At 42.5% G+C, this 23580-nt stretch overlaps 1 protein-coding gene across 4 annotated transcripts in view; it reads left to right on the top strand.

The window, feature by feature from the left end:
- Positions 1-23580, top strand: part of HECW1 (HECT, C2 and WW domain containing E3 ubiquitin protein ligase 1) — a 460467-nt gene that overhangs the window by 379482 nt on the left and 57405 nt on the right. For all 4 annotated transcript variants that reach the window (XM_063667367.1, XM_054495635.2, XM_054495637.2 and 1 more), the window contains 6 exons: positions 7067-7172; positions 8077-8173; positions 15724-15807; positions 16236-16345; positions 22200-22320; positions 23084-23197. In XM_063667367.1, coding sequence (XP_063523437.1) covers positions 7067-7172; positions 8077-8173; positions 15724-15807; positions 16236-16345; positions 22200-22320; positions 23084-23197 — 632 coding nt within the window. The remainder of the gene's footprint in view (positions 1-7066; positions 7173-8076; positions 8174-15723; positions 15808-16235; positions 16346-22199; positions 22321-23083; positions 23198-23580) is intronic.

Raw genomic sequence — 23580 nt, 5'->3', positions numbered from 1 at the left:
CATCAATAAGGAAGGATAAGCAGAGCACATAATTTTCATTTCTTTTGCCATCTTATCTTGGTCAGGTTAGAAAATCGTTAGTCATAGAAAATTTCTGGAAGGTACACACCCAAAAAAAAGCTTGACAGTGACTGCCTCAGGAAAGGGCAAGAGTCTGACAGGGAAGAGAAACTTGCTTGTCACTTTAGAAGCAGAAGTCACTCTTAGTCATTCTTTGCAGTGAGCTTCTTTGATGGCAGAAGTCATTTCATTGGCTCTGGTGACATGGAGGAATCTTCATTCAGGAAGCTTGCTTTTGGGGAGAGTAATTGCTGCATTGCTTCTTAAAATTGGTCATTTTCCTCTTGGTTCAATGTAACCTGCACTTGATCACAGGTTTGGCTGGAAGTTTGTAAAATTCAGACACCTTTGAAAATAAACTGTTTAATTACAGTCATACATCACTTAACAGCAGGGATACATTCTGAAAATGTTGTTGTTAGGCAATCTTGTCACTGTGGACATCCTAGAGTGCGCTTACACAAACCTAGATGGTATAGCCTACCACACACCTAGGCTATACGGTATGGCTATGGCTCCCAGGCTGCAAACCTGTACAGCATATTAACTGTACAGAATCCTGTAGGCAGTTGTAACACAATGGTATTTGTGCCTCTAAACATATCTAAACATAGAAAAGGTAAAGTAAAAATACAATATAAAAGATTTAAAAAATAGTACACCTGTATAGGATACTTACAGTGAATGGAGCTTGAAGGACTGGAAGTTGCTCTGGGTGAGTCAGTGAGTGAGTGACTGTGAGGCCTAGGACATTACTGTACACTACTATAGAATATAAACACTGCGCACTTAGGCTACACTAAATTTTTTTTATTATTATACTTTAAGTTCTGGGGTACATGTTTACAACGCGCAGGTTTGTTACATTTGTATACATGTGCCATGTGGGTTTGCTGTACCCATTAACTCGTCATTTACATTAGGTATTTCTCCTAATGCTCTTCCTCCTCCAGCCCCAAACCCCACTACAGGCCCCTGTGTGTCATGTTCCCCTCCCTGTGTCCACGTGTTCTCATTGTTCAACTCCTACTTATGAGTGAGAACATGAGGTGTTTAGTTTTCTCTTCTTGTGTTATTTTGCTGAGAATGATGGTTTCCAGTTTCATCCGTTTCATCCATGTCCCTGCAAAGGACATGAACTCATGCTTTATTATGGCTGCATAGTATTCCATGGTGTATATGTGCCACATTTTCTTTATCCAGTCTATCATTGATGGGCATATGGGTTGGTTCGATTTTTTTTTTTTTTTTTTTTTTTGAGATGGAGTCTCACCCTGTCTCCCAGGTTGGAGTGCAGTGGCACGATCTTGGCTCGCTGCAAACTCCTCCTCCTGGGTTCAAGCAATTCTTCTGTCTCAGCCTCCTGAGTAGCTGGGGCTACAGGCACGCACCACTACACCTGGCTAATTTTTTGTATCTTTAGTAGAGACGGGGTTTCACCATGTTGGCCAGGCTGGTCTCGAACTCCTGACCTCATGATCCACCTGCCTCAGCCTCCCAAAGTGCTGGGATTACAGGTGTGAGCCACCGTGCCTGGCCTAAATTTATTTTTTTAAAGCAATTACATCTGACATTATGACAGCTATGACATGACCAGTGATAGGACTTTTTCGGCTCTATTATAAGCTTATGGGAACACCATTGCCTATGCATCCGTTGTTGACTGAAACATCGCTATGTGGCGCATCACTGTATGAACAATATGTAATGAATGCAGAATACAGACACAGATGGAAAAGCATAATTCCCCATCTGGAGACACAGGTACACATAAAAATAAAGACATTAGATTCTGTTGTCTGTGGTTCTATATCCTAGTGCCTCGTAGACAGTTTCCACACCATTAACATTTTTCTATAATATTTAATCACATAGATCTACCATCATTTAACACAAGCCTTTCTTGAACATGATGTTTATTGCCTGCTTTTTATTATAAAAATATTGAACAACTCAAATATCTCTCTTTTGTTTCCTTAAGATAATTCTGACAACTTTGTTAATGATCTATTTTCAGAACACAGAAGGAATCTAGAGATGAATGTAAATTCGTCCTTTGAGCCCTTCCTGTGAACTTGCTACATTTTTTTTTATCATCAAGTCTCCAGTGTTTGCAGAGACAGAGTTAGCTGATTATTAACCCAAATTCAGTCTAAAACATGCAATTTTCAATCACAGCTTTAAGGAAACCCACAAGTGTACATTTCCAAATTGCGATGCTGAAGAGCAGCTTGTTTACCAGTTGCTGAAAACTATTTTCTGAGGATATCTATTTTGTTTTGTCTGGAGAGCTAAATGTTTGAAGTTTTCACATTTACAATTACGGTGAAAGTGATCGATATCAAAAGAAAAAGAAATCCTAAAAGTAGTCCCTACTTCAAACTGGGTTTTACCCAATTATGGAAGAGTTGTTGCAGCATGTCTGGGGAAAGGCAGGCCACCAGGGGCTCTCTCTCCCCTTGCTCACCCCTTACCACATGTGCCCACACACGCACATACACCCCTGAGAAACTTAATACGACCAAAGGGGTCAAATGCCAGGAAATTAGAGTCATGTCATTTTGGTTTTAAATGGAAAATCAGTCCTGTAGTCATTTTCTGACCTTAGGAAAACAAAGCAGGCCGGGGATGGTGGCTCACACCTGTAATCCCAGCACTTTGGGAGGCCAGGGCAGGAGGATCTCTTGAAGCCAGGAGTTCAAGACCAGCCTGGGCAACATAGCGAGAACCCATCTCTACAAAAACATTTTTAGAATTAGCTGGGCACAGTGGTGTGTGCCTATAGTCCCTGCTGTTCAGGAGGCTGAGGCAGGAAGATTGCTTGGGCCCAGGAGTTTGAGCTTGTAGTGAGCTATGATTGCACCACTACACTCCAGCCTGGATAACAGAGACTGTCTCAAAAAAAAGAAAGAGAGAGAGAGAGAAAGAAAACAGAAAGAAAGAAAGCCAGCCAGCCAGCCAGGCAGGCACAGTGGCTAAAGCCTGTAATCCCAGCACTTTGGGAGGCCAAGGCGGGCAGATCACCTGAGGTCAGGAGTTCAAAACTAGCCTGGCCAACATGGTAAAACACCATCTCTACTAAAAATAGAAAAATTAGCCGGGCGTGGTGGTGCATGCCTGTAATCCCTACTACTTGGGAGGCTAAGGCATGAGAATCTCTTGAACCCGGGAGGCAGAGGTTGCAGTGAGCCAAGATTGCGCCACTGCACTCCAGCCTAGGCAACAGAGCAAGACTCCATCTCAAAAAAGAAAGAAAGAGGAAGGAAGGAAGGAAGGAAGGAAGGAAGGAAGGAAGGAAGGAAGGAAGGAAGGAAGGAAGGGAGGGAGGGAGGGAGGGAGGGAGGGAGGGACGGAGGGAGGGAGGGAGGGAAGAAGAAAGAAAGAAGGAAGGAAGGAAGGAAGAAAGAAAGAAAGAAAGAAGAAGGAAAGAAAAGAAAGAAAGAAAGCCAGCCATATTGGCATCCTGTTTGCAGTGAGATTCAAATCAGTCACTCAGTTGCTATCAGACGTCCCTCGGGATGGATTGTTTAGTACCACTACAGGGCTTCAAGGATCCTAGCACATACTAAATCCTAGTTCAAACAGACCCTCGGAATTTCCTCCAGCCCTGCCTGAAACTGTCTTCATCGCTGTCCATTCCTGGGCCCCTTGTTGGAGAAGGGTGTTTATATCCAACCCTCCTGTCCTCCAGACTCTGGTCTATGAGCCATCCAGTACCAACCAACCCTTTGCAGACATTTCTGTGGCTCAGGGATGCAACAAGCCGTATCTCCCCCTGTGTTATTTCCTCTATCACACTCATATTAGGCCTGAAGAATGTTTGTCAGTCAGTCATCTGCCTTTGGGCTAGCTGGACTTCAGCTGGTTTCTGAAGTTTTTCAATCTGGCTCAGTTTTACCCGTGAGTGGGTGACCTCAGAAGTAGGCACCATTAATGAATTTCCTGTGAGGGCCAGAAATAGAAGTGAGCCTCTTTCTGTTTCAAAGCCTTATTCATTTCTGGGTGATGCCCTGACAGTTAGACACTTTCACTCAGGGCAAAACAACAAATGTCTCCTGAGTTCAGTGCACAGCCAAGCCTTCCCGAGCTCAGCCAGCAGATCTGGCTGTTTCCCCAGTTTCCCTCTGTAATTTATCACTTAGATAACCTTCAGCTGGTGGGTCTCTGAGAATTCTGTCTTTACAAGATCAATAATATTTTAAATACACATTAAGGCAAACTGACATGATTCCCTCCAAGAAAAAGAGGCTTATAATTTCAATCCCAGAAAGCCTTTACATATTTATTTATTTATCTATTCATGGAGAAAAAAGAGAAGTATGAGGATTCAATACTGCATAGTTTATTGATCAGCAAACTTTTCTTTCATCTTTTGCTTTGTAAACATTTGAGACTGGAATGTGCTGCTGCAGAAATACCAGCTTCTAAACCCTGGTGTCTGGCTTTGCCAGCTAAGCAGAGCTGAGATCTAATGACATCAAAGTGAGAAGTCCACCAAAGTGGCACAGAATCTATTCCCTTGTCCTTCAAGTAGGCCATGGGCAATAAGAAGGACCAGGAGAGAAAACAGATGCATCTGCATCTCTACCCAACTTCCAGAAAAGCAGCAAAGACTACCACATACAGAGAGTGAACTGGTGGCCCCTGTCTGCATACAAAGGATGTTATCCTTGGGTGTGAAGTATGGAAGTGGGAACCAAAGGAAAATCAGCAATGCCTGTGTTTGTCATTAGGGATCGTTAAGTAATTTGCCCTACATTACGATCTGCAATATCACACATGGCCTATTCTTAAGTGGCCGTTTGGAACTGACTTGTCTAGACTTTGTAGCACTGGTCCTTGTCACCTTCCTGAATTCTGTGTGAGTGAGTTTTATGCTGGTCTCAGAGGGAGAATTGTCTTTCCTTTTTTTTTAAATCTGGATGTTTGAACTCTTTCTAAGTGTCTTACAAAGTTATCATCTGTTACATTAAATTAAACTTGGCTTGAGGATGCCTTCATACTTTTGAGTCGTTACGTAATGGATTGCCACCTCACTTGGGACATGAATTAACTGAAAGCCTAATTTGGGAGTATACTTTGGCAATAAAGGGTTGAGTCTCAGCCAATCACAACAGCCAAGCTTCAGTCAATTGCAGGTGGCTAACTGATCAGACCATGTTCAAATAAGGCAAACACTGAGCTATAACCAGTCCAGCTGCTTCTGTACCACGCTCCCATTCCCCATCCATAAATGCTGCCTGCCCACGGTTGCAGAACAGAGCTCTTTCCTCCCTTTCTGGCTCTGGTTCTGAATGAGGACCAACCCATTCTCACACCGTTCTTTGATCAATTAAACTCTGTAAATTTACTTTGTCTAAAGTCTTTAACACTTCAAAATTCTTAACTATTTTAAAGCCTATTTTAGCATACTTTGCCAAATATCATAGGATGAGTTACACTCTACTTTAAATCCCATATATCTGGTGAATGTACTGCAATGTGGAAAATCTATAGTGCCTCTATAGATTTTAACATCTTACTCTGCAGGGGTCTTAAAAAACAAAATGTATGTAGAATCACAGTGAGAATGTCCGTTATCATGCTCTAGAACTGCATAGTCTATTGATCAGCAAACTTTTCTTTCACCTTTTACAAAGGTGATTTTTTTTAATTTACAAAATTTAAAATTGAGCTAAGTTAGTTTTTTTGTTTTGTTTTGTTTTTGAGACAGAATCTTGCTGTGTCGCCCAGGCTGAAGTGCAATGGCACAATCTCGGTTCACTGCAACCTCTGCCTCCTAGGTTCAAGGGATTCTCGTGCCTCAGCCTTCCGAGTAGCTAGGATTACAGGCATGCGCCACCATGCCTGGCTCATTTTTGGATTTTTAGTGGAAACGGGGTTTTACCATGTTGGCCAATCTCAAACTTCTATCCTCAAGTGATTCACCTACCTCAGCCTCCCAAAGTGCTGGGATTACAGGTGTGAGCCACCGCACTGGCAAAATTGAGCTAATTTAGTTTAAAGTTAATCATCACAAGTATCAACTTTAGGCTAAGCAAGTTATTTATCTCTGAAGTTTTGTCAAAATGCCTAAGCAGAACCAAGATATCGGAAACAGGCAGGCAGCGTGGAAGGAGTAAACAAGTGCTTTGCAGTCAAGTATTAGAATCCTGGTTATCCCCCTCTCTTATGGTTGTAAATCTGGGGAAACCTTACTTTTCCTGGATCCTCAGATTCCCTATTTGTAAATTTTGGTTAATAATGCTTATCTTGCAGAATTTGTTAGGATATATAAGATGCTATGTGAACAGAAGCCAGTACAGTGAATGCAATAACAGGCATTCAACAAAGAATGAATGTAATCAATACTATTTAAACAAGAAGTCCATTATACATTCGGTACTGAAGTTCAATGCTACCTTGGAAAGTTATAGGCCTACCTTACCAATAATATTTATCTAGGATTTATCTCTCTTTAACAAATTTATGATGAGAAATGTTTCTTGGGCTATTCAGTATATTAATTTGATTAATATTCATGACTTTGACATGATCACTTCTTTTTTTCTGAAACAGAGCCTTGCTCTGTTGCCCAGGCCAGAGTGATTTTGGCTAACAGCAACCTCTACCTCCCGGGTTCAAGTGATTCTTCTGCCTCAGCTTCCCAAGTAGCTGGGATGACAGGCACCTGCCACCACGTCTGGCTAAGTTTTGTATTTTTAGTAGAGACGGGGTTTCACTATGTTGGCCAGGCTGGTCTCAAACTCCTGACCTCATTATCTACCCGTCTCAGCCTCCCCAAGTGCTAGGATTACAGGCGTAAGCCAGATGGCTTTCTTAACCATAGTAAAGCACATCATCAACTCTACTTAGACACTTTTGTAAGCTTTCTTTTCCGTCACTTTATTACTTTTTCAACTTAGGTGACGTCAGAATCTTTTACCCCTTAGGTTGAAAAACTGTATCAAGAGACTTCTGAAATTGATACAAATTTCTAATGCTTATGCTTTTATTCTAAAATTAGGCCTCAGAAGTTTCTAGAAACAGAGGAGCCTCTTTACTCGCCAGGCCAGGACACAGCTTAGTAGCTGCTATTCGAAGCCAACATCAACATGAGTCATTGCCACTGGGTATGTATCATGCTTGTTTGAGCCCCTGGCTCAAAGAATAGCAACACCTAGCCTTGAGTTTTTGTTTTTCTGGTTTTTGTCATGAACCCTTTACTATTCAACATTCTGTCTTTCCTTTCTCCTCTTTTAGGATATAGTGCACTCCCCGACCCCTGCTACCATCCTCCCCTCTGTCCTTTTCCCCTCTTCCTTCCTCCTCACCTATCTGTTCCCCTCCCTGTCTTTTCTATTCTTTCCCAAACTCTCAGGTCCTTTCTTCCTTATTCTATTCAGTGATGTGTTAACCCCGTGTACACGAGCATGGTTTAAATGAGGAGGTGAATTTTACTGTTTTTAGACAGTTTTTAATGTATACCTCTCTTTCCATGTATGTATGGCATAAAGTTTGCAGTCTCCATTCCTAACTTCAGCCACCTCTTTCCAAAACATATGCCACTTGTATCAAGGAGAATGAAATGAGAGCATCTAAATGGTATTTCCATTATCACTACTGGGAAATCAACACATGGATTTCTTTGCACTCATAAAGAATCTTTTACCATAACTACAGCAAAATTACCAAGAAAAGTTAGAAGGAAGAGAGGAGAACTCGTCTTATGGGAGAGCTATTTTGTTCTCCTTTACCTGTTCATGCAGAGATGCATTAATACCCAGTAAAGATCCTGAAACGTTAAGGACGATTAACATAGATCTGGTTCACTTTTAGTTTGATCCCTTAAAAATTATAATGTTATTATGTCACATTTTAAAAACTCTCAAGAGCTTGCATTTTTTTGATGAGTATGCTGCCTGCCCTTCAAACTCCTTCATTAATCCTGGTATCAAGCAGCCATTTTCCAATCATCAGAGTGATTATCTCTGGGCTGCAGACTCAACCACAACTCTGCGCTTTTGTCTGTTTCAGCATATAATGACAAGATTGTGGCATTTCTTCGCCAGCCAAACATTTTTGAAATGCTGCAAGAGCGTCAGCCAAGCTTAGCAAGAAACCACACACTCAGGTAAGCCTTGCCCCTCACTCCCTGGAACTCTAGGTCTTTCCAGCCATTTTTCCCGGTAGGAAAACACCTCTGCGGATAAAGAGCAGAAGCTTATTATGCATTGTATTTGTACATTTAAATGAGAACTTGAATCCTCAAGATGAAGGGTTTGGGGTTCCTGTATTCTGGGAAATGGCATAATCAGAGATGGTCATATTATCAGATTACATATCATTTATATGGTACTGAAATGATTTCCATTGATGTGGGGGGAAGGACAGAAAGGAAACAAAATAGCTTCCATTAAAATATTATTTATGTACAGCACCATATAAATTACTTTTAGTTTTGAAATATAATTGTTGAAAGGTAAACCAAATATTGAGCGGCCATGTTCGAAAATAAAAAAGCAAACAAAAAGTTTCCTGTGTGTTCTAATTACTTACATCTTACGCTTCATTAGGGTCATTTTTGAACAAGTGCCCCTGAAACTCTGAATCACTTCATGTGGAAGGGATAGCGATCTAAAATAATAAAAAGAGAAAATATTCCCTGAACTTGAATCCTGCTTTCTCACCAAAATATTCAAACATCTTTTTCCTTTGGTTTACTCTCCAACGTTCCAAAAGCTGGAGAGGCACGGGGGTTAAGAGCACATCTCTTTGACATTTGAATTTTCACTCCAACAGGTAGGGACTACTGATGGAGGTGTGTTATTCAACCCTCTGCCCTTAGTCTCCCAAACGGGGGTCACAAAGTGAGCATGGTTGCAATACTTACATGAGGATGTGTAAAGGTTAAGACAGGGCAAGCGAGAATCCCATCAACGGCTGCATTTCATTCTTCCCTGCCCATGTGGTGCAGCCTTGTGAATGGGGCTGATACTTGCAATACCATACTCCGACTTCCTCGGGGAATCACTGACAGCTTCAAGTAGTCTCTGCTTTTCAACCCTTGCCACTCCCACCGGAATGGATAATTCACTATTCTTTCCCCTCCAACACCCCCTCATTGACACCCCTTTTCCCCATATTTTCACTCTGTAAATTAGAGCCACTACCCTCCCAGCTGTCCCTGATCTCCTCTCCTCCCTCTTCTTCCACTTCCACACCTAAACACGCACGCACCTCCTCATACTCTCTCCTCCATCCTCATTTTCTCTTCTCCCTGCCGTGGTTCAAGTTTAGGTGCTCATCATCTCTCTTCGGGACCATACAGGGGTTTCTCATAAAATATTCCCTATCACCCTATCATAACCAGAGTTACCTACTTAAAGCATAGATTAAATCATGACCTCCTTACCCTTCAAAAAAGCTTTCATGGTTTCCATCACATATGAAATAAAGTCAAGATTTTTTTTTTTTTTTTGGAGACGGAGTCTTGCTCTGTTGCCTGGGCTGAAGTGAGATGGTGCAATCTCAGCTCACTGCAACCTCTGCCTGCCAGGTTCAAGCAATTCCTGAGCCTCAGCCTCGCGAGTAATTGGGACTACAGGCATGTGCCACCACACCCAGCAAAATTTTGCTAATTTTTGTATATTTATTAGAGATGGGGTTTCACCATGTTGGTCAGGCTGGTCTCAAACTCCTGACCTCAAGGGATCCACCCATCTCAGCCTCCCAAAGTACTGGGATTACAGGTGTTAGCCACCTCACCTGGCCTAAAGTCAAGATTTCTAGGCACAATGTCCATGGTCTCAAAGTCTGGCCCTAACCTAACTCTCCATCCTGCGCTAAGCTTTTCCTTCCAGGGTATTCCACCTCCACCACACAGGCTGTGTACTCTCCTGCCTTTGTCTTTCCGGGAATGACTTCCCTGTTAAGGACATCTCATCCCATTTTAAAGGCTCAGATCAAAAGCAAAAATTCGGTGATCTAGGCAGGCTTTAGTATTTATTTTTCTTTGAGGGGATGGGAACTTCCTGATGTTACCATGGCATTTGTTTTTTTGTTTGTTTGTTTTTAATTCTTTTATTATACTTTTAAGTTCTGGGATAAATGTGCAGAACGTGCAGGATTGTTACACAGGTATACATGTGCCATGGTGGTTTGCTGCACCCATCAATCCGTCATCTACATTAGGTATTTCTCCTAATGCTATCCCTCCCCTAGCCCCCCATCCCTCAACAGGCCCCGCTGTGTGATGTTCCCCTCCCTGTGTCCGTGTGTTCTCGTTGTTCAGTTCCCACTTATGAGTGAGAACATGTAGTATTTGGTTTTCTGTTCTTATGTTAGTTTGCTGAAAATGATGGTTTCCTAGTATTTCTTTTGTCTTGCTTTGATAGCATGCTTTTTGTGCCTCGAAGATATTTTTAGATCTCTTGTATTCTGTCATTTACTTGTGTCTCCCTACAGCACTCAACTCTTTAGAGCAAGGCCTTTCTCTTCCTTGTCTTTGTGCCCACTCTGCCCCTTAGAACCTTGTCCTCTACTTTGAAAATAGGAACCACCAATTACTTTTAGAGTGAATGAGAGATCTTTAGCATGAGCAAATGATCTTTAGCGTGATGAATGGTCACTTTCATTTACGTTCAACTCTTAAGAATTCTCTCCCCTGGTTTCATTACTGCACTGCTGCAGAAGGCAGAGTCATATTCAGCCACCTGGGTCATTCATTCATGGGCTGCTCTTTGACTCACCTAACAACCCAAGGGAATTTTCAAGGGACTTCCAGGGGAGTTGTATTATCTTAAGGGTTTTTGACGCATGGTTGTTCTTGAACATTCTTTACATTATTGATTTTACTATTAAGTAGTGAGTTCACTGCTTGCTTTGTGGAAGAATTTCAACTCACCAAAGACACAAAAGTCTCATTTTAATCATTAGAAAAGTTTTTTTTTAAAGTAATTCCCTATATAAATGAGTGGAATGTATTTCCAAAGGGCAGTAGACTGTTTTCATCCCTATTATATATCACATTACAACAATCCAAGAAACTTTAAATGTTTTATTGCAATATGGGATTGTACAATTATGATTTTGAACAGCTGGGGGAACTTGAAATCAGGCCACATTGGAATTGGAAAAAAAACTTGGAGATTATCTAATATGGAAACTAATAACCTGTTTTAAGGTTATGGACTCCTTTGAGATGCTGATGGAAGCGCTTATGGACTCTCCTCCACATATAAATATAAACCTCTGAATATAATTTCAAATAGTTAATGGACCCTAAAGAAACTGTGGACCCAGGTTGAGAACCCAAATATTTCATCAAAAACAGAAGGCTAACAATGACTATCAGAAACTGGACTATGTGACGATAGAACTAAAACAGCAGAAAGCAAAGAGCAAGAACTTGTTCTTCAGGAGGTCAAGCTTAAGAGACGCAGGAAGCCAGGCCCTGCTCTCCATGATGAGGCCTCCACCTGCCCCCGAGTGCCATGTCAGGGTGAGTCAGATCCATTTTGAAGGTTCAGAAATTGAAGAGAATACCACTCTCCTCAGGACCCCACCCAGAAGAACTCATGGCTTCCTCTGTGGTCCCCAAGAGCAGATGGTGACCCCTGTTCAGCCATTGCTATTCTCAGGGAGTCATGGAGTCTCTGTCTTGTGTCTGCAAAGCCAGTTGCTGGGTTTGAGTATGTAGAAAACTGTCCAGTTGACAGCAGTGACTTGCGGTGAAAGGCAGGAAGCCACATGTAGAGAAGGAGATGGAGCCAGAAAACCCAGGTTAATGGCATCTGTTATCTTCAAGGGGCATGGAGGTGGTCCTTCAACTAGTGCTTTGATTGTGTCACTCATCTGAATCAGGATTGTCCCAGGGCTATGTATGCAGTAGCAAGCAAAACAGACCTGTAAATTCTCAATGAATTTACAATCTATTGAGGGAGACAGATAATAGACAAGCTTGGGGTTTGTTTTTTTAAGCCAAATATACAGTACATAATATGTTAAGTGCCATGAAGAACATGATTAGAATTCAGCAATAGTGGATAATATGCTGGTGCAGAGGAAGAGGAGTTACATCCTAAACAGAACACAGGGAAGGCTTTTCCAAGTAGGTGATGCTTAAGCTGAAACCTGAAGGATGAGAAGGCATTGTCCCTTGAGATGCAAAGTAGAGATCAGGGAGAGAGTATGCAATGGCCCTGAGACAGGAAAAGCTTAGATGTAGGTGAAAAATGAAAGAAAACTAGTGTGGCCCAGGAGTAGATTGGGAGGGTAGGCGAGACCTACCATGGTGAAGCTGGAGAGGGAGGCCCTATCACCAACCGGAAATATTTTATTTGAATTGCGATTCTATTTGAGAAGTGATTGAGAAGTTTTCAGCTGGAAAGAAATATGATTGCATCTGGGTTTTTAGTGACCACAGATGCAATCATATTTCATCTGTTTTTCATGACCCCCGATGAAATATGATTGCAGCTGTGGTCACTAAAAACCCAGATGCAATGTTTGGGCAGCTCTGTGGGGGAAAGATAGGCTGGGGAGGGGCATGAGATGGAACAGGGGCTATGCAGGAGACTATTATATTCATCCATGATGATGGTCGTGTGGATAATGGGAAAATATGGATGAAGAGGAGGGAGCAGTTTGGGGTGGTACTGTGGATGCAAAAACAACAGGAGGTGATGACACCTTGAACATGGTGGGTGAGGAGAAGAGAGTAATTAAGAATGACAGCCAAGTGTGGGGCTTGCGCAGGTGAATGGATAATGGCGTCATTTACTGAGATGGGAAAGAGTGGAGGAGGAACTGGCTTGAGGAGAGGAAGAATGTCAAGGATTTCATTTTGGATATTGAGTTTTGAGGTCTTTGAAGCCACAAGTGGCTTCAAATGTCAAGATGTCAAGGAGGCAGTCACCTGTCCTGTCCTGAACTCTAGGGAAAGTGTGCTCTGAAGTTCTCCCGATGGTCAAAGGATATATGTAGGAGAGACAGCTGGCATTCTTGCCCTTAGATGTCTTCCTCAGTTCTCAATGCACTTTGGGATGGAGTCCCAGGGGCATCTGGAGGTCCCTCACATCACTGGCTCTGCATGAAATGTTGCTAGACATGACAGAGGATATAATGTCTGGTGGAGAGCCACCAAAACTCTCAGAAAATCTTGCTTAGCATTCAGACACCTGGATGTGGTCCATATGGTGGTGCCACTATAGAACCACTGTGCTGGGTGGCACTTTCTAAACTGGGGACTGCACTTTGCTGCCCTAGTGGAGATGGCCCTCTCTGGGCTTCTTTTTCCCCCAGGGAGGGAGGCCAGGGGCTTAACCAGATGTTGATCCCTTGGGGCAGGAGGATAACCTGCCCAAGGGGACATTATCATTGGGAGAGCATATAGATTTGAGGTCATTCATAAGGCCAAAGTCATTAAATTAGAGAAGATTCAAGAGCATCTTCCAAATAACGGGGCTGTGAGGTAGTGTCAGGATTTGGAGGAGAAAGCCCAGGGCTGGGGTTAAGGACATAGGCAGAGGGAGAAGAGGGTGATGAGAGGGGTGAGGATGTTCTGTTCTCTTGGCCAGGCTTCCACACGTTCCCTGCTGACTGACATGTGGACACTGCTGCTCCCTTTTTCAAACCCCAGTCAAAGAAGCCACTGTGAACATCCCCCACGTTCTGATGATGCCATTTCCTGCAACGGTGCTTCACCCGCACCGAAGTTGGATCAGAGTGCATTTCCCTGTTTAATACCATTCTGTCTATCTTTGTAGAGGCTCAAAATCTTCCCTTGCCTTAAAAAAAAGATCTCCATACCAAAAGGTCAAATTGATTATATTTTTTGTCTGAAAATCTCTAAGTTATGATGAAGATTTGGATTTATATTAATATAATCAAAGAGAGGAAAAAGTTGTACCTGCAGTATTTTGGAAAATAGATTTTTTTTTAAATCATTCATCTTTTGGGCCAGGCTCAGTGGCTAATGCCTGTAATCCCAGCACTTTGGGAGACTGAGGCAGGCGAATCTCTTGAGCCCAGGAGTTCAAGACCAGCCTGGGCAACATGGTGAAACCCTGTATCTACTAAAAATACAAAAATTAGCCGAGCCTGGTGGTGTGCATTTGTAGTCCCAGCTACATGGAGGGACTGAGGCAGGAGGATCACTGGAGCCTTGGGAGGTTGGGGCTTCAGTGAGCCGTGATCAGGTCACTGCACTGCAGACTGAGTGACAGAGTGAGACCCTGTCTCAAAAAAATAAAAATTTTTTTAAAGAAAATACAAAAAACTAGCTGAGTGTGGTGGCACACGCCTATAATCTCAGCTACTCAGGAGGCTGAGGCACAAGAATCGTTTGAATGCAGGAGGCAGAGGTTGCAGTGAGCTGAGATTTTACTACTGCCCTCCAGCCTAGGCAACAGAGCAAGACTCTGCCTCAAAAAAAAAAAAGAAAGAAAGAAAGAAAGAAAACAAAAGAAAAGAAAATCATCCATCTTTTACCACTGGGAGAAACTGAGTGAGGGGTATACAGGATCTGTCTGTTTATTTCTTATAATTACACATGACTCTAAAATTACCTCAAAGTGTAAAAATTAAACAAGAAAAGAAAAAAGTTAAAGATTAAAAAAAAACAGATCCTTAATTTTCCCTGATTTCTGCTGCATCTCTTCAAAAATGGCAAAAAATATTAACTCCTTTGAAGCGTGCATACAATAGAAAGATTCTTGGATATGGTGTTTGTAATATTTGAATAACATCAGGGAAGCAAATTAAAAAGTTAATTTGATCCAAAAAAATCCTACTTATCCATAGACTTACTTGAAATAATTTGCCGAGTTGGAGCTGGAGGTTGTCTAAAGGATCAGAATAGACGAGTTGTAACTAACAGAGACAAAATTGATGCCTGTGCCTTGACTGACCTGGGAGACTGTTCTTGGTTCTTGGGGCCGGGCCCCCTCTGAGCCCAATGTGGCATGATAAATTTTCCATCAGGCACAAGATTTCTCAAGAGACACCCATCCCCCAACTCACTCTTTCCTCCCATGGCTTCCAACATGACATGAGCCCAGAACAGTGGTTTTTTTTGTTTGTTTGTTTTGTTTTTTGAGATGAAGTCTTCCTTTGTCGCCCAGGCTGGAGTGCAGTGGTGCGATCTCATCTCAGTTCACTGCAACCTCCGCCTCCCAGGTTCAAGCGATTCTCCTGCCTCAGCATCCTGAGTAGCTGGGATTACAGAGAGGCAACACCACACCTGGCTAATTTTTGTATTGTTAGTAGAGACGAGGTTTCACCATGTTCCTCGGGCTGGTCTCGAACTCCTGACCTCGTGATCCGTCCGCCTCAGCCTCCCAAAGTGCTGGGATTACAAGTGTGAGCCACTGTGCCCGGCCCCAGAACAGTCTTTCAGGAGCAATCTCTTACCCAGCTCCATTCCTGACTGTCTTAGCTACCTGAGGACCTAACTTTGCTGTGTTCCTCAGCTTCTGTACCTGTGCAAGTCTATAGAAAAGCCATCCCTTATAGAGCATCCTGAGAGCCTGTGATACAAACTTAGAATTCTGCAAAATACATAGGACGTTAGGACATTGCTATTCAGCAGTATTGGAAGAGGAAATAAGAGATCAGAAGAAGATGTATTCTTGAGTTTATGTGTTGGCGTCTAATTTTCCTCTTCTTTCTCGCATGATTCAGGGAGAAAATCCATTACATTCGGACTGAGGGTAATCACGGGCTTGAGAAGTTGTCCTGTGATGCGGATCTGGTCATTTTGCTGAGGTAAGGGGCTAGGCCTGAAATCCTTCTGGAAAAGCTTCCCTGGGCAGCTCTCCTCCATCACGGCCACCCTGAAAATGGCCTAGACTGAAACACTCACCACTTGTTCTAGAGGATTCTAGTAACTGCAACGCAAGTGGGACCCCACCCTTGTACCTGTGTCCATCACAGTCCTTAGATTTGCAATTGAGCTAGCAAGAGCTGCCTAAAGTACTTGATGGAGACTTTGTTGTAGGGTTAATCAAGGTTTAAAACAACACTGAGAATTTGCAAGTGGCATGTACCTATCTTTCTGTACTACATTTAAATCTAATTGCTTTTGTTGTTTTGTGAGAAGTGTAACTGCTGCTACCCCAATTCATGAACACTTTCTCAGGGACGTAAAACTGACTTTTCTTTTTCTTTCTTTTTTTTTTTTTTTTCATATGCAGTCTCTTTGAAGAAGAGATTATGTCCTACGTCCCCCTGCAGGCTGCCTTCCACCCTGGGTATAGCTTCTCTCCCCGCTGTTCACCCTGTTCTTCACCTCAGAACTCCCCAGGTAACAGGAATCTGGCCTAATAGCTCCTGTTAAGTGGCCATGTGTGTTTCCTCCGGTGAAGGTGAATGAAAGGCAACTGTATGTGTGTGTTCTTTCTCTTGGCCTTCCCAATTCCCTAATTGAAAACGCACTCTATCAGGTTTTGACAAACAGCTGCCTGTTTTTCGTAATGCCCCCCAAGCTAGAATGGGGTTTACAGTTTGAAATGGTTGGGAAAAAAATGTTTTGCTGAGCAGGTGGCTCATGCTTGTAATCCCAGTGCTTTGGGAGGCCAAGCCACAAGGATCACTTGAGTCCAGGAGTTCAAGGTCAGCCTGGGCAACATAGCGAGATCCCCTTCTCTACAAAAAAATTAAAACTAAGCCAAGTGAGGTAGCATGTGCCTGTAGTCCCAGCTACTAGGGAGGCTGAAGAAGGAGGGTTCCTTGAGCCCAGCAGGTTGAGGCTGCAGTGAGCTATGATTTCACCACTGCACTCCTGCCCATACAACAAAGGGAGTCCCTATCTAAAAAAAGAAAAAAAAAAGAAAGAAAGAAAGAAAGAAAGAAAAGAAAAAAAATAAAGACAGTATTTTATGACACGTGAAAACTATATGAAATTTAAATTGCAGTGTCCATAAATAAAGTGTAATTGGACCCCAGCCATGCCTGTTCTATGCTAGCTTTCACACCAGACATGATTAATAGCAACAGAAACCACATGGTCTGCAAAGCCTCAAATATTTACTCTCTGGTCCTTTGCAGAAAAAGGTTACTGTCCCTGCTCTAAATTACTATTGCATTCCAAAGTCACTCTCCGAGCATTTCAAAGGGAAGAGCCCTTTCTGAAACATTCTGCCTTGTGACTCTGAATCGACTGCACACCACTTTTGGTGATACAGCTACTAGGAACCATTGTTATATCTCCACAAAGATTCCAAAGAATTTTCTTACACATTTCAAAATTTTTCCTCCTGTTTTCTTTATGTATGAGAATGAACTTGTGGTACAAAAACTCTTTGCAGGTATTTTCCATTCCAAGTGAGGGAATACATATGTTGAACTGTTTAGTGAATAAAAGACATTTTCGCCAGACACAATGGCTAACCTGTGTAATCCCAGCACTTTAGGAAGCTGAGGTGGGCAGATCACTTGAGCCCAAGAGTTCGAGACCGGCCTGGGCCATATAGTGAGACCTCATCTCTACCAAAAAAAAATTTTTTTAATTAGCCAGGTGTGGTGGTGCACACCTTTAGTATCAGCTATTCAGGAGGCTAAGGCGGGATCTCTTGAACCCGGGAGACAGAGGTTGCAGTGAACCGAGATTGTGCCACTGCACTCCAAGCACTAGGCAACAGAGCAAGACCCTGTCTCAAAAAGCAAACAAACAAAAAAAAAGATATTTTCTGGATTCATCAAGATAAAGAGCTTAGGTCAAATCCATACCTCCAGACTGGATCCAGATATTGGAGAATGTTTCCATTCGTATTTGACTTGCATTATCACATCATTGTAGGTTTCATTTAAAGTAAAAGAGATTAGTTTGAAACATCTAGGAACATCCTATCTCACAAGCTCTAGGGCCAGGGCTGGAGCATGGTTTTTGAAGCCAGGGTAAAATTCCCAAGAGAAACAGAACTTGGTAATAATCTTTGTCTCTGAGAAGGGATGTCGCACTCAGAGTTAGTATCATTCAGTACTGCCATAGGTCTCCAGACTAAAGTATCTTTTAGTCTGGTTCCTCTAAGTTGTAGCATTCAGAACTCTGTCTTAGAGGTAGTTGTGCTAGTCGTTAAAATATGTTTTCAAGATAGTATCTCCCTGTTGTCACTTCCTCCAAACAAGTGTCCCAATAGCATTGTTAAGGAAATGTGCAATGCTTGCTACCTCTGACACACAACCTAATTAAGATCCCGTTGCCTAAGAAGACCAGGAGCTTTGCTAGAGCCGACATCAGTACAGCCACACACTTTCAGCACTCATAGGATGACCTACTTTTGGGGAGCGAAGACAAAAGTAAGGGGTTTGGGGGGAAAAGTTTGGAGAAGCTGTAGGACTGCATGATGGTCTGCCATGTTGTAGAGATTGTCCCAGCCTGATAATGTGCCTATGCTTTGGTCTACAGACTTTGATACTAGACTATGATGTTAACATCATTATATGGGAGAGATATCATATTGCAAATAGAAAAATAAGAATAAATGAAGAGTTATTTCCTATATGAGAATTATTTGGGTATTCTAAAAGGAATAAACTTTCCTGATAGAGATATGACTGATGCCGTGAATCTAAGTAATCATCCAATTCATTTTGTCAAAGTACTTCTTTATTCTCTAGCGTTGACCACAGGGTCCTAGAATATGTAATCCAAATATGTTGATTTTAAACTTTACAATCCCCATTCTCTTAGACCGGTACGAAATCTACGCAGGTGCTACAGAGATGGTGAATCATGAAGTTTATGCCAAAGTACTTTGTAAAGCATAAATTATTTGAAAAATGCACAGCAGTCATCATGGGGACAGGTGATAGTACCAGTGGTAGTGAAAATCATAATTAATAAAATATACTGAAATGTGCTGGACAGAAAATTATACTTGCACTTACAGACCTGTATTCTAGTTCTGTGTACATCCCAAAACCTGGTATTCCACCAAGACCACTTCTTTTCAAGTGGTGGCCATTGGTTCCCTCAGGCCCAGGTGTTTGGGGCCCAGGTGAGCGGGGCCCCCACACTTCCTTGCTTTTATCACTCAGCCATATCCCTCCCCTCCCTTTCTCCCAGTTACTATCATCTACCAACCTTTTTCTCATTCTCAAGGCCTGTGGCCCCTGCCTTGTAGTCTTCCTCTCCTTCCCATGCAGGTCCTTCCATCCTCCTGGATGACTTCAACATCGACAGGGACCCTTATTCCGTTCCCTGGCTTCCCAGTCTCTAGACTTTGTCTGCAGTGACTCTCTCCTCCCCTCCCTCAAACACTTACTCCCAAAATCACATTCCTGACCTTGTGATCATCTCCACAATCGCTAATTCAAACCTCCTCTTCTCTTCCAATGTGCTTGATCCATTACCCTTCCTAGTACCATCCTTTGGCCTCATCAAGGCCTCTGGTTCATGGACTTTTCTCCTTTCCTTTCTAACGTCTTTCCCTGATGCAGCGTAGATTCTGCGGTTCATCATTTCAGTAGCACCCTTGCCAATGCCCTGAACTCCCCTGGCCCTCTCCATTTTGTTTGCACCCTCTGACAGAGCTTCACACCTAGATGAACCTTCCTGTCTGCTTCCCCCACTTCTGCAATCAGGCACTCTTGGGCAAATTCACCTCACAAGGCAGATTATTAATTCTAAATTAGTCATCTCTCATCTCACATGAACCTTGAACACCCAAAGGAAAATTCTAGCACATTTTTTCGATCTCCTCTACTATTATTTCAAACATTTCCCCTAAAGCCTCCAACCCTCAGCACCCCTCCTCTCTCCTAGCAAATGACATCCTGTTTTACCTCACTGAGAAGTTGAAGCCATCCAGCAGAAACTTCTTCAAAGGCCTGCCATCAGACCCACAAGGCTAGCAAACCTGCATACATCTTCTCTGTCATGTCTGGAGGTCACGAAAGGAGGTGTCCTCGCTGAGGTCGCCATGAACTCTGGCCACCCAATCCAGCGGGCAGTTCTCAGCCTTCCTAATCTTCGGCAGCATGTAACATGACCAACTGCTGTCCCCCAACATCCCCTATTCAGTTTCCTTCTGGGACACCACTCCAGACATCTCATCTACTTCCCTGGCCATTCCCGCAGCCTCATCCTCCCCTTCTATCATCCTTAAGTCTCAAACCCAGGCTTTTTTCTCCACTCAAACTGTGTATCTCTCCAGACAAAGGGACTATCATCAAAGACCATCAAAGACCAAGTTCATGCTCTTCCCCCACAAATGTGTTCTTTTTCTACTCCTCCCCGTCTCAGTGAATGTCACCACAGGGCATTCAGTTACAAAATCTGAAACCCACCTCTCCTTCACTACGTGTATCCAATTCATTGCCTCTTAAATACATCTTCTCTCTGCCCACTTCGCTTCATCTCCACTGACACCAGCCTAGTCCCCTTTGAGCTCTTTAAATCCACCTTGGTCCTCTGGGGTTTTGTTCTTTTCTGCAGGAAGATGGATGTTTTTATGATTCCAGTGACATCATGCCAGCCACTATGCAAGGGCTTCCTACTACACTTAGCATAAAACAAAATTACTTAACAATGTACCTTGTCCTGTTTCATGCAGCTCCTGCCTACTTCTCAGGCCTTGTTTTTGTACCACTTTGGTCCTTGGACTCTGTGCTCCAGACAAACTGGAATACCACTTTCCATTCTGCCACAGGACCTTTGCACATGCTGATCTTCCACCTGGAATGCTCTTCTTCTCCCAGCTCATCTCCTCTCTTAGTTAAAGCAAAGCTTTTCTTGACCCATGCAATCTAATTTGTGCCTATTTATTCTTCAGATTGTCCCCAGAGAAGCCTTCCCAGACTTAGCCAGCAGATTCTGTGATCTCAAAGAACTGGCTTTCTTTCCTTCATGGATAGCAATCATTGTAACTTGTATTATATACTCATTTCTGAGAGTTTACCAGCATCAGTCTTCTCTAAATTGTAAGCTTAGTGCCTGGAATATAGTAAGTAACTAATAAATGGTTATTGAATGGGCAAGCCTTGATTCTGACCACCTTTAAAACTTGGGTAAGAATGTTAATTTTTCATTCTTTTTTAAATTAAAAGGTATATATAGTAAAGTATTTACAAAGCACTCTAAATGAGACAAAAGTTCTCCTCTATGTAGAGTTAATGAATTATTATTATTGTAAACTTTACTCTTAAGATGCAAGGTCATCTAATATAAACTCTAATCTAATATAAACTCCTAAATGCTCTGAGCCTTTGTGTACAGGTATGTTTATTTGAGCATCAATATCAATACAGGAACATGATGGACACATATACTAAAGTCCTACTTACCTCATTATAGTTTCAATCACTTCTTGTAGCAACTTACAAGAAAAGTTTAGTCTAGTTCAGTTTATGTTAATTATTTTAGATTATGCAAGTACAATTAAAGCTAAGAAAAATGCTCATCCATGTCCTTTTAAGAGAAACACAACTTGAAAGAATTAGAGAGGAAAACATAAATATTTATTCTCATTAGAACTCATAAATGAATGTAGTATATTATTTTTATACTTTAGTATGTTATTTCTATTTATTATAAAAGTCACTGAGAGAGTGATGGAAATGAAGGGACTTGTTGGAGAAGAAAAATATGGAGATGCCAGAATGTGCCTCTGTTGAGCTCTTGCTCTACTGTCACTTTGCGTATTTGTTCTTCCACAGAAAGTGATGACCTCATGCTTGTAATCCCAGCACTTTGGGAGGCCTAGGCGGGCGGATCACTTGAGGTCAGGAGTTCCAGACCAGCCTGGCCAATGTAGTGAAAGCTCATCTCTACTAAAAATACAAAAATTAACAAAAATTATCCAGGCGTGGTAGTGCACACCTGTAATCCCAGCACTTTGGGAGGCCAAGGCGGGTGAATCACCTGAAGTCAGGAGTTTGAGACCAGCCTGGTCAACATGGTGAAACCCCGTCTGTACTAAAAATACAAAAAAATATCAGCCAGGTGTGGTGGCACGCACCTATAATCCCAGCTACTCGGGAGGCTGAAGTAGGAGAATCGCTTGAACCCAGGAGGTGGAGGTTGCGGTAAGCCGAGATCACACCACTGCACTCCAGCCTGGGCAACAGAGCGAGACTCCTTCTCAAAAAAGAAAAAGAAAAAAGAAGAAGAAGAAAAAAAAAAGAAAGTGATGACCTCTGTGTGTTTCTCTGTGCAGGTTTACAGAGAGCCAGTGCAAGAGCCCCTTCCCCCTACCGGAGAGACTTTGAGGCCAAGCTCCGCAATTTCTACAGAAAACTGGAAGCCAAAGGATTTGGTCAGGGTCCAGGGAAAATTAAGTGAGTGCTCCAGTGCTTGGCACTGAATTCAGACAGTAAATTTTTCAATCCCTTTCTCCCCTACACCCTTGTAATATTGTTTTTGAGATTGGCTACTCTGGTGTGGTAGTGGTTATGGTCTGAAGCGGGGAAAGAAGGAAGTTGGGAAGCTGGAAGGAAAGAGGAAAGGACGTTAAGAAATTGGAAGGGAGGCAGGAAGAGAAGGTAAGAGAGGGAAAGAGAATGAGAAAGAACAGAAGATTTTAGGCAAAGGCATGTCGAAAATCACAGGGTAGACCTTTTCAGAAAACAAGGAATCTTAAACTAAATAAAAAATCTCATATTTCCCTTCACTTATTCCTGGGAAAAAAAAATTAACTCATTGGTCACATTTAAACTCTTGGTAACTTTGTAATTGAAGTCTAAGTAAAATGTTGTTTATATTTTCCCTTCTGGGTTTATTATTTTCATCTCACAAAGCTGAACCCAAACTCAGGAATCTTAAGCAATATCCTATGAGCTGATCAAAACGAATTATCTTAAAAGTAGTTCCATATGATGGAATGCACGAGAAGTGTACACATTTTCCTTGTGCTCCTGATGTTTTGAAAAGCGTGTTCAGATAATCCCTCGATGAACTGACGGAACCTGGGTCCTGCTCTTTCCTCTCTCATTGGAGAGGCTGGGGAGTGAGAACCTAAACCTGGGCACTCACAACTCACTTAGAACCCTGTCCAGCATCCTGACTTCAGGGCCACCGCTCACCACCCCTTCTCCTTCTCAGGCTCATTATTCGCCGGGATCATTTGTTGGAGGGAACCTTCAATCAGGTGATGGCCTATTCACGGAAAGAGCTCCAGCGAAACAAGCTCTACGTCACCTTTGTTGGAGAGGAGGGGTGAGGCACCAGGAGTTTTATGCAGACACCTAAGCATGGGTGGGCCAGAGCCTCAGGATCAGGGGTGACTTTTCTCAAGAAGGAGCAGGGTCACTGTCAGCCTTCACCCCAATGCGATTCTGATCACATCCTCCCAGGAGGTCCTTCTTTTCAGGTATTGCCAAGCTTTAAAAAATGCTACGTTCTTCAAAAACCTAAGATTATTGACATGCACAAGAGGATAAGCCAAAAATACAGTCCCAGAGCACTGGATCTTTCCTTTTTAGGTGGTGTACCCTTCTGAGTATCTAATTTTAAAAACTCTTTCTCTTAAAGTGCATGTATACAACTTCATGCCAAACTTTTCATATCATTTCAGTGATTTCATGGGAAACCACCTCAAC

This window comes from Pongo pygmaeus, chromosome 6, assembly GCF_028885625.2.
Source record: "Pongo pygmaeus isolate AG05252 chromosome 6, NHGRI_mPonPyg2-v2.0_pri, whole genome shotgun sequence".
NCBI classification, from domain to species: Eukaryota; Metazoa; Chordata; class Mammalia; order Primates; family Hominidae; genus Pongo; species Pongo pygmaeus.
Note: the sequence above shows the minus strand (reverse complement) of the source record. Positions and strands in the feature narration are given on the sequence as shown.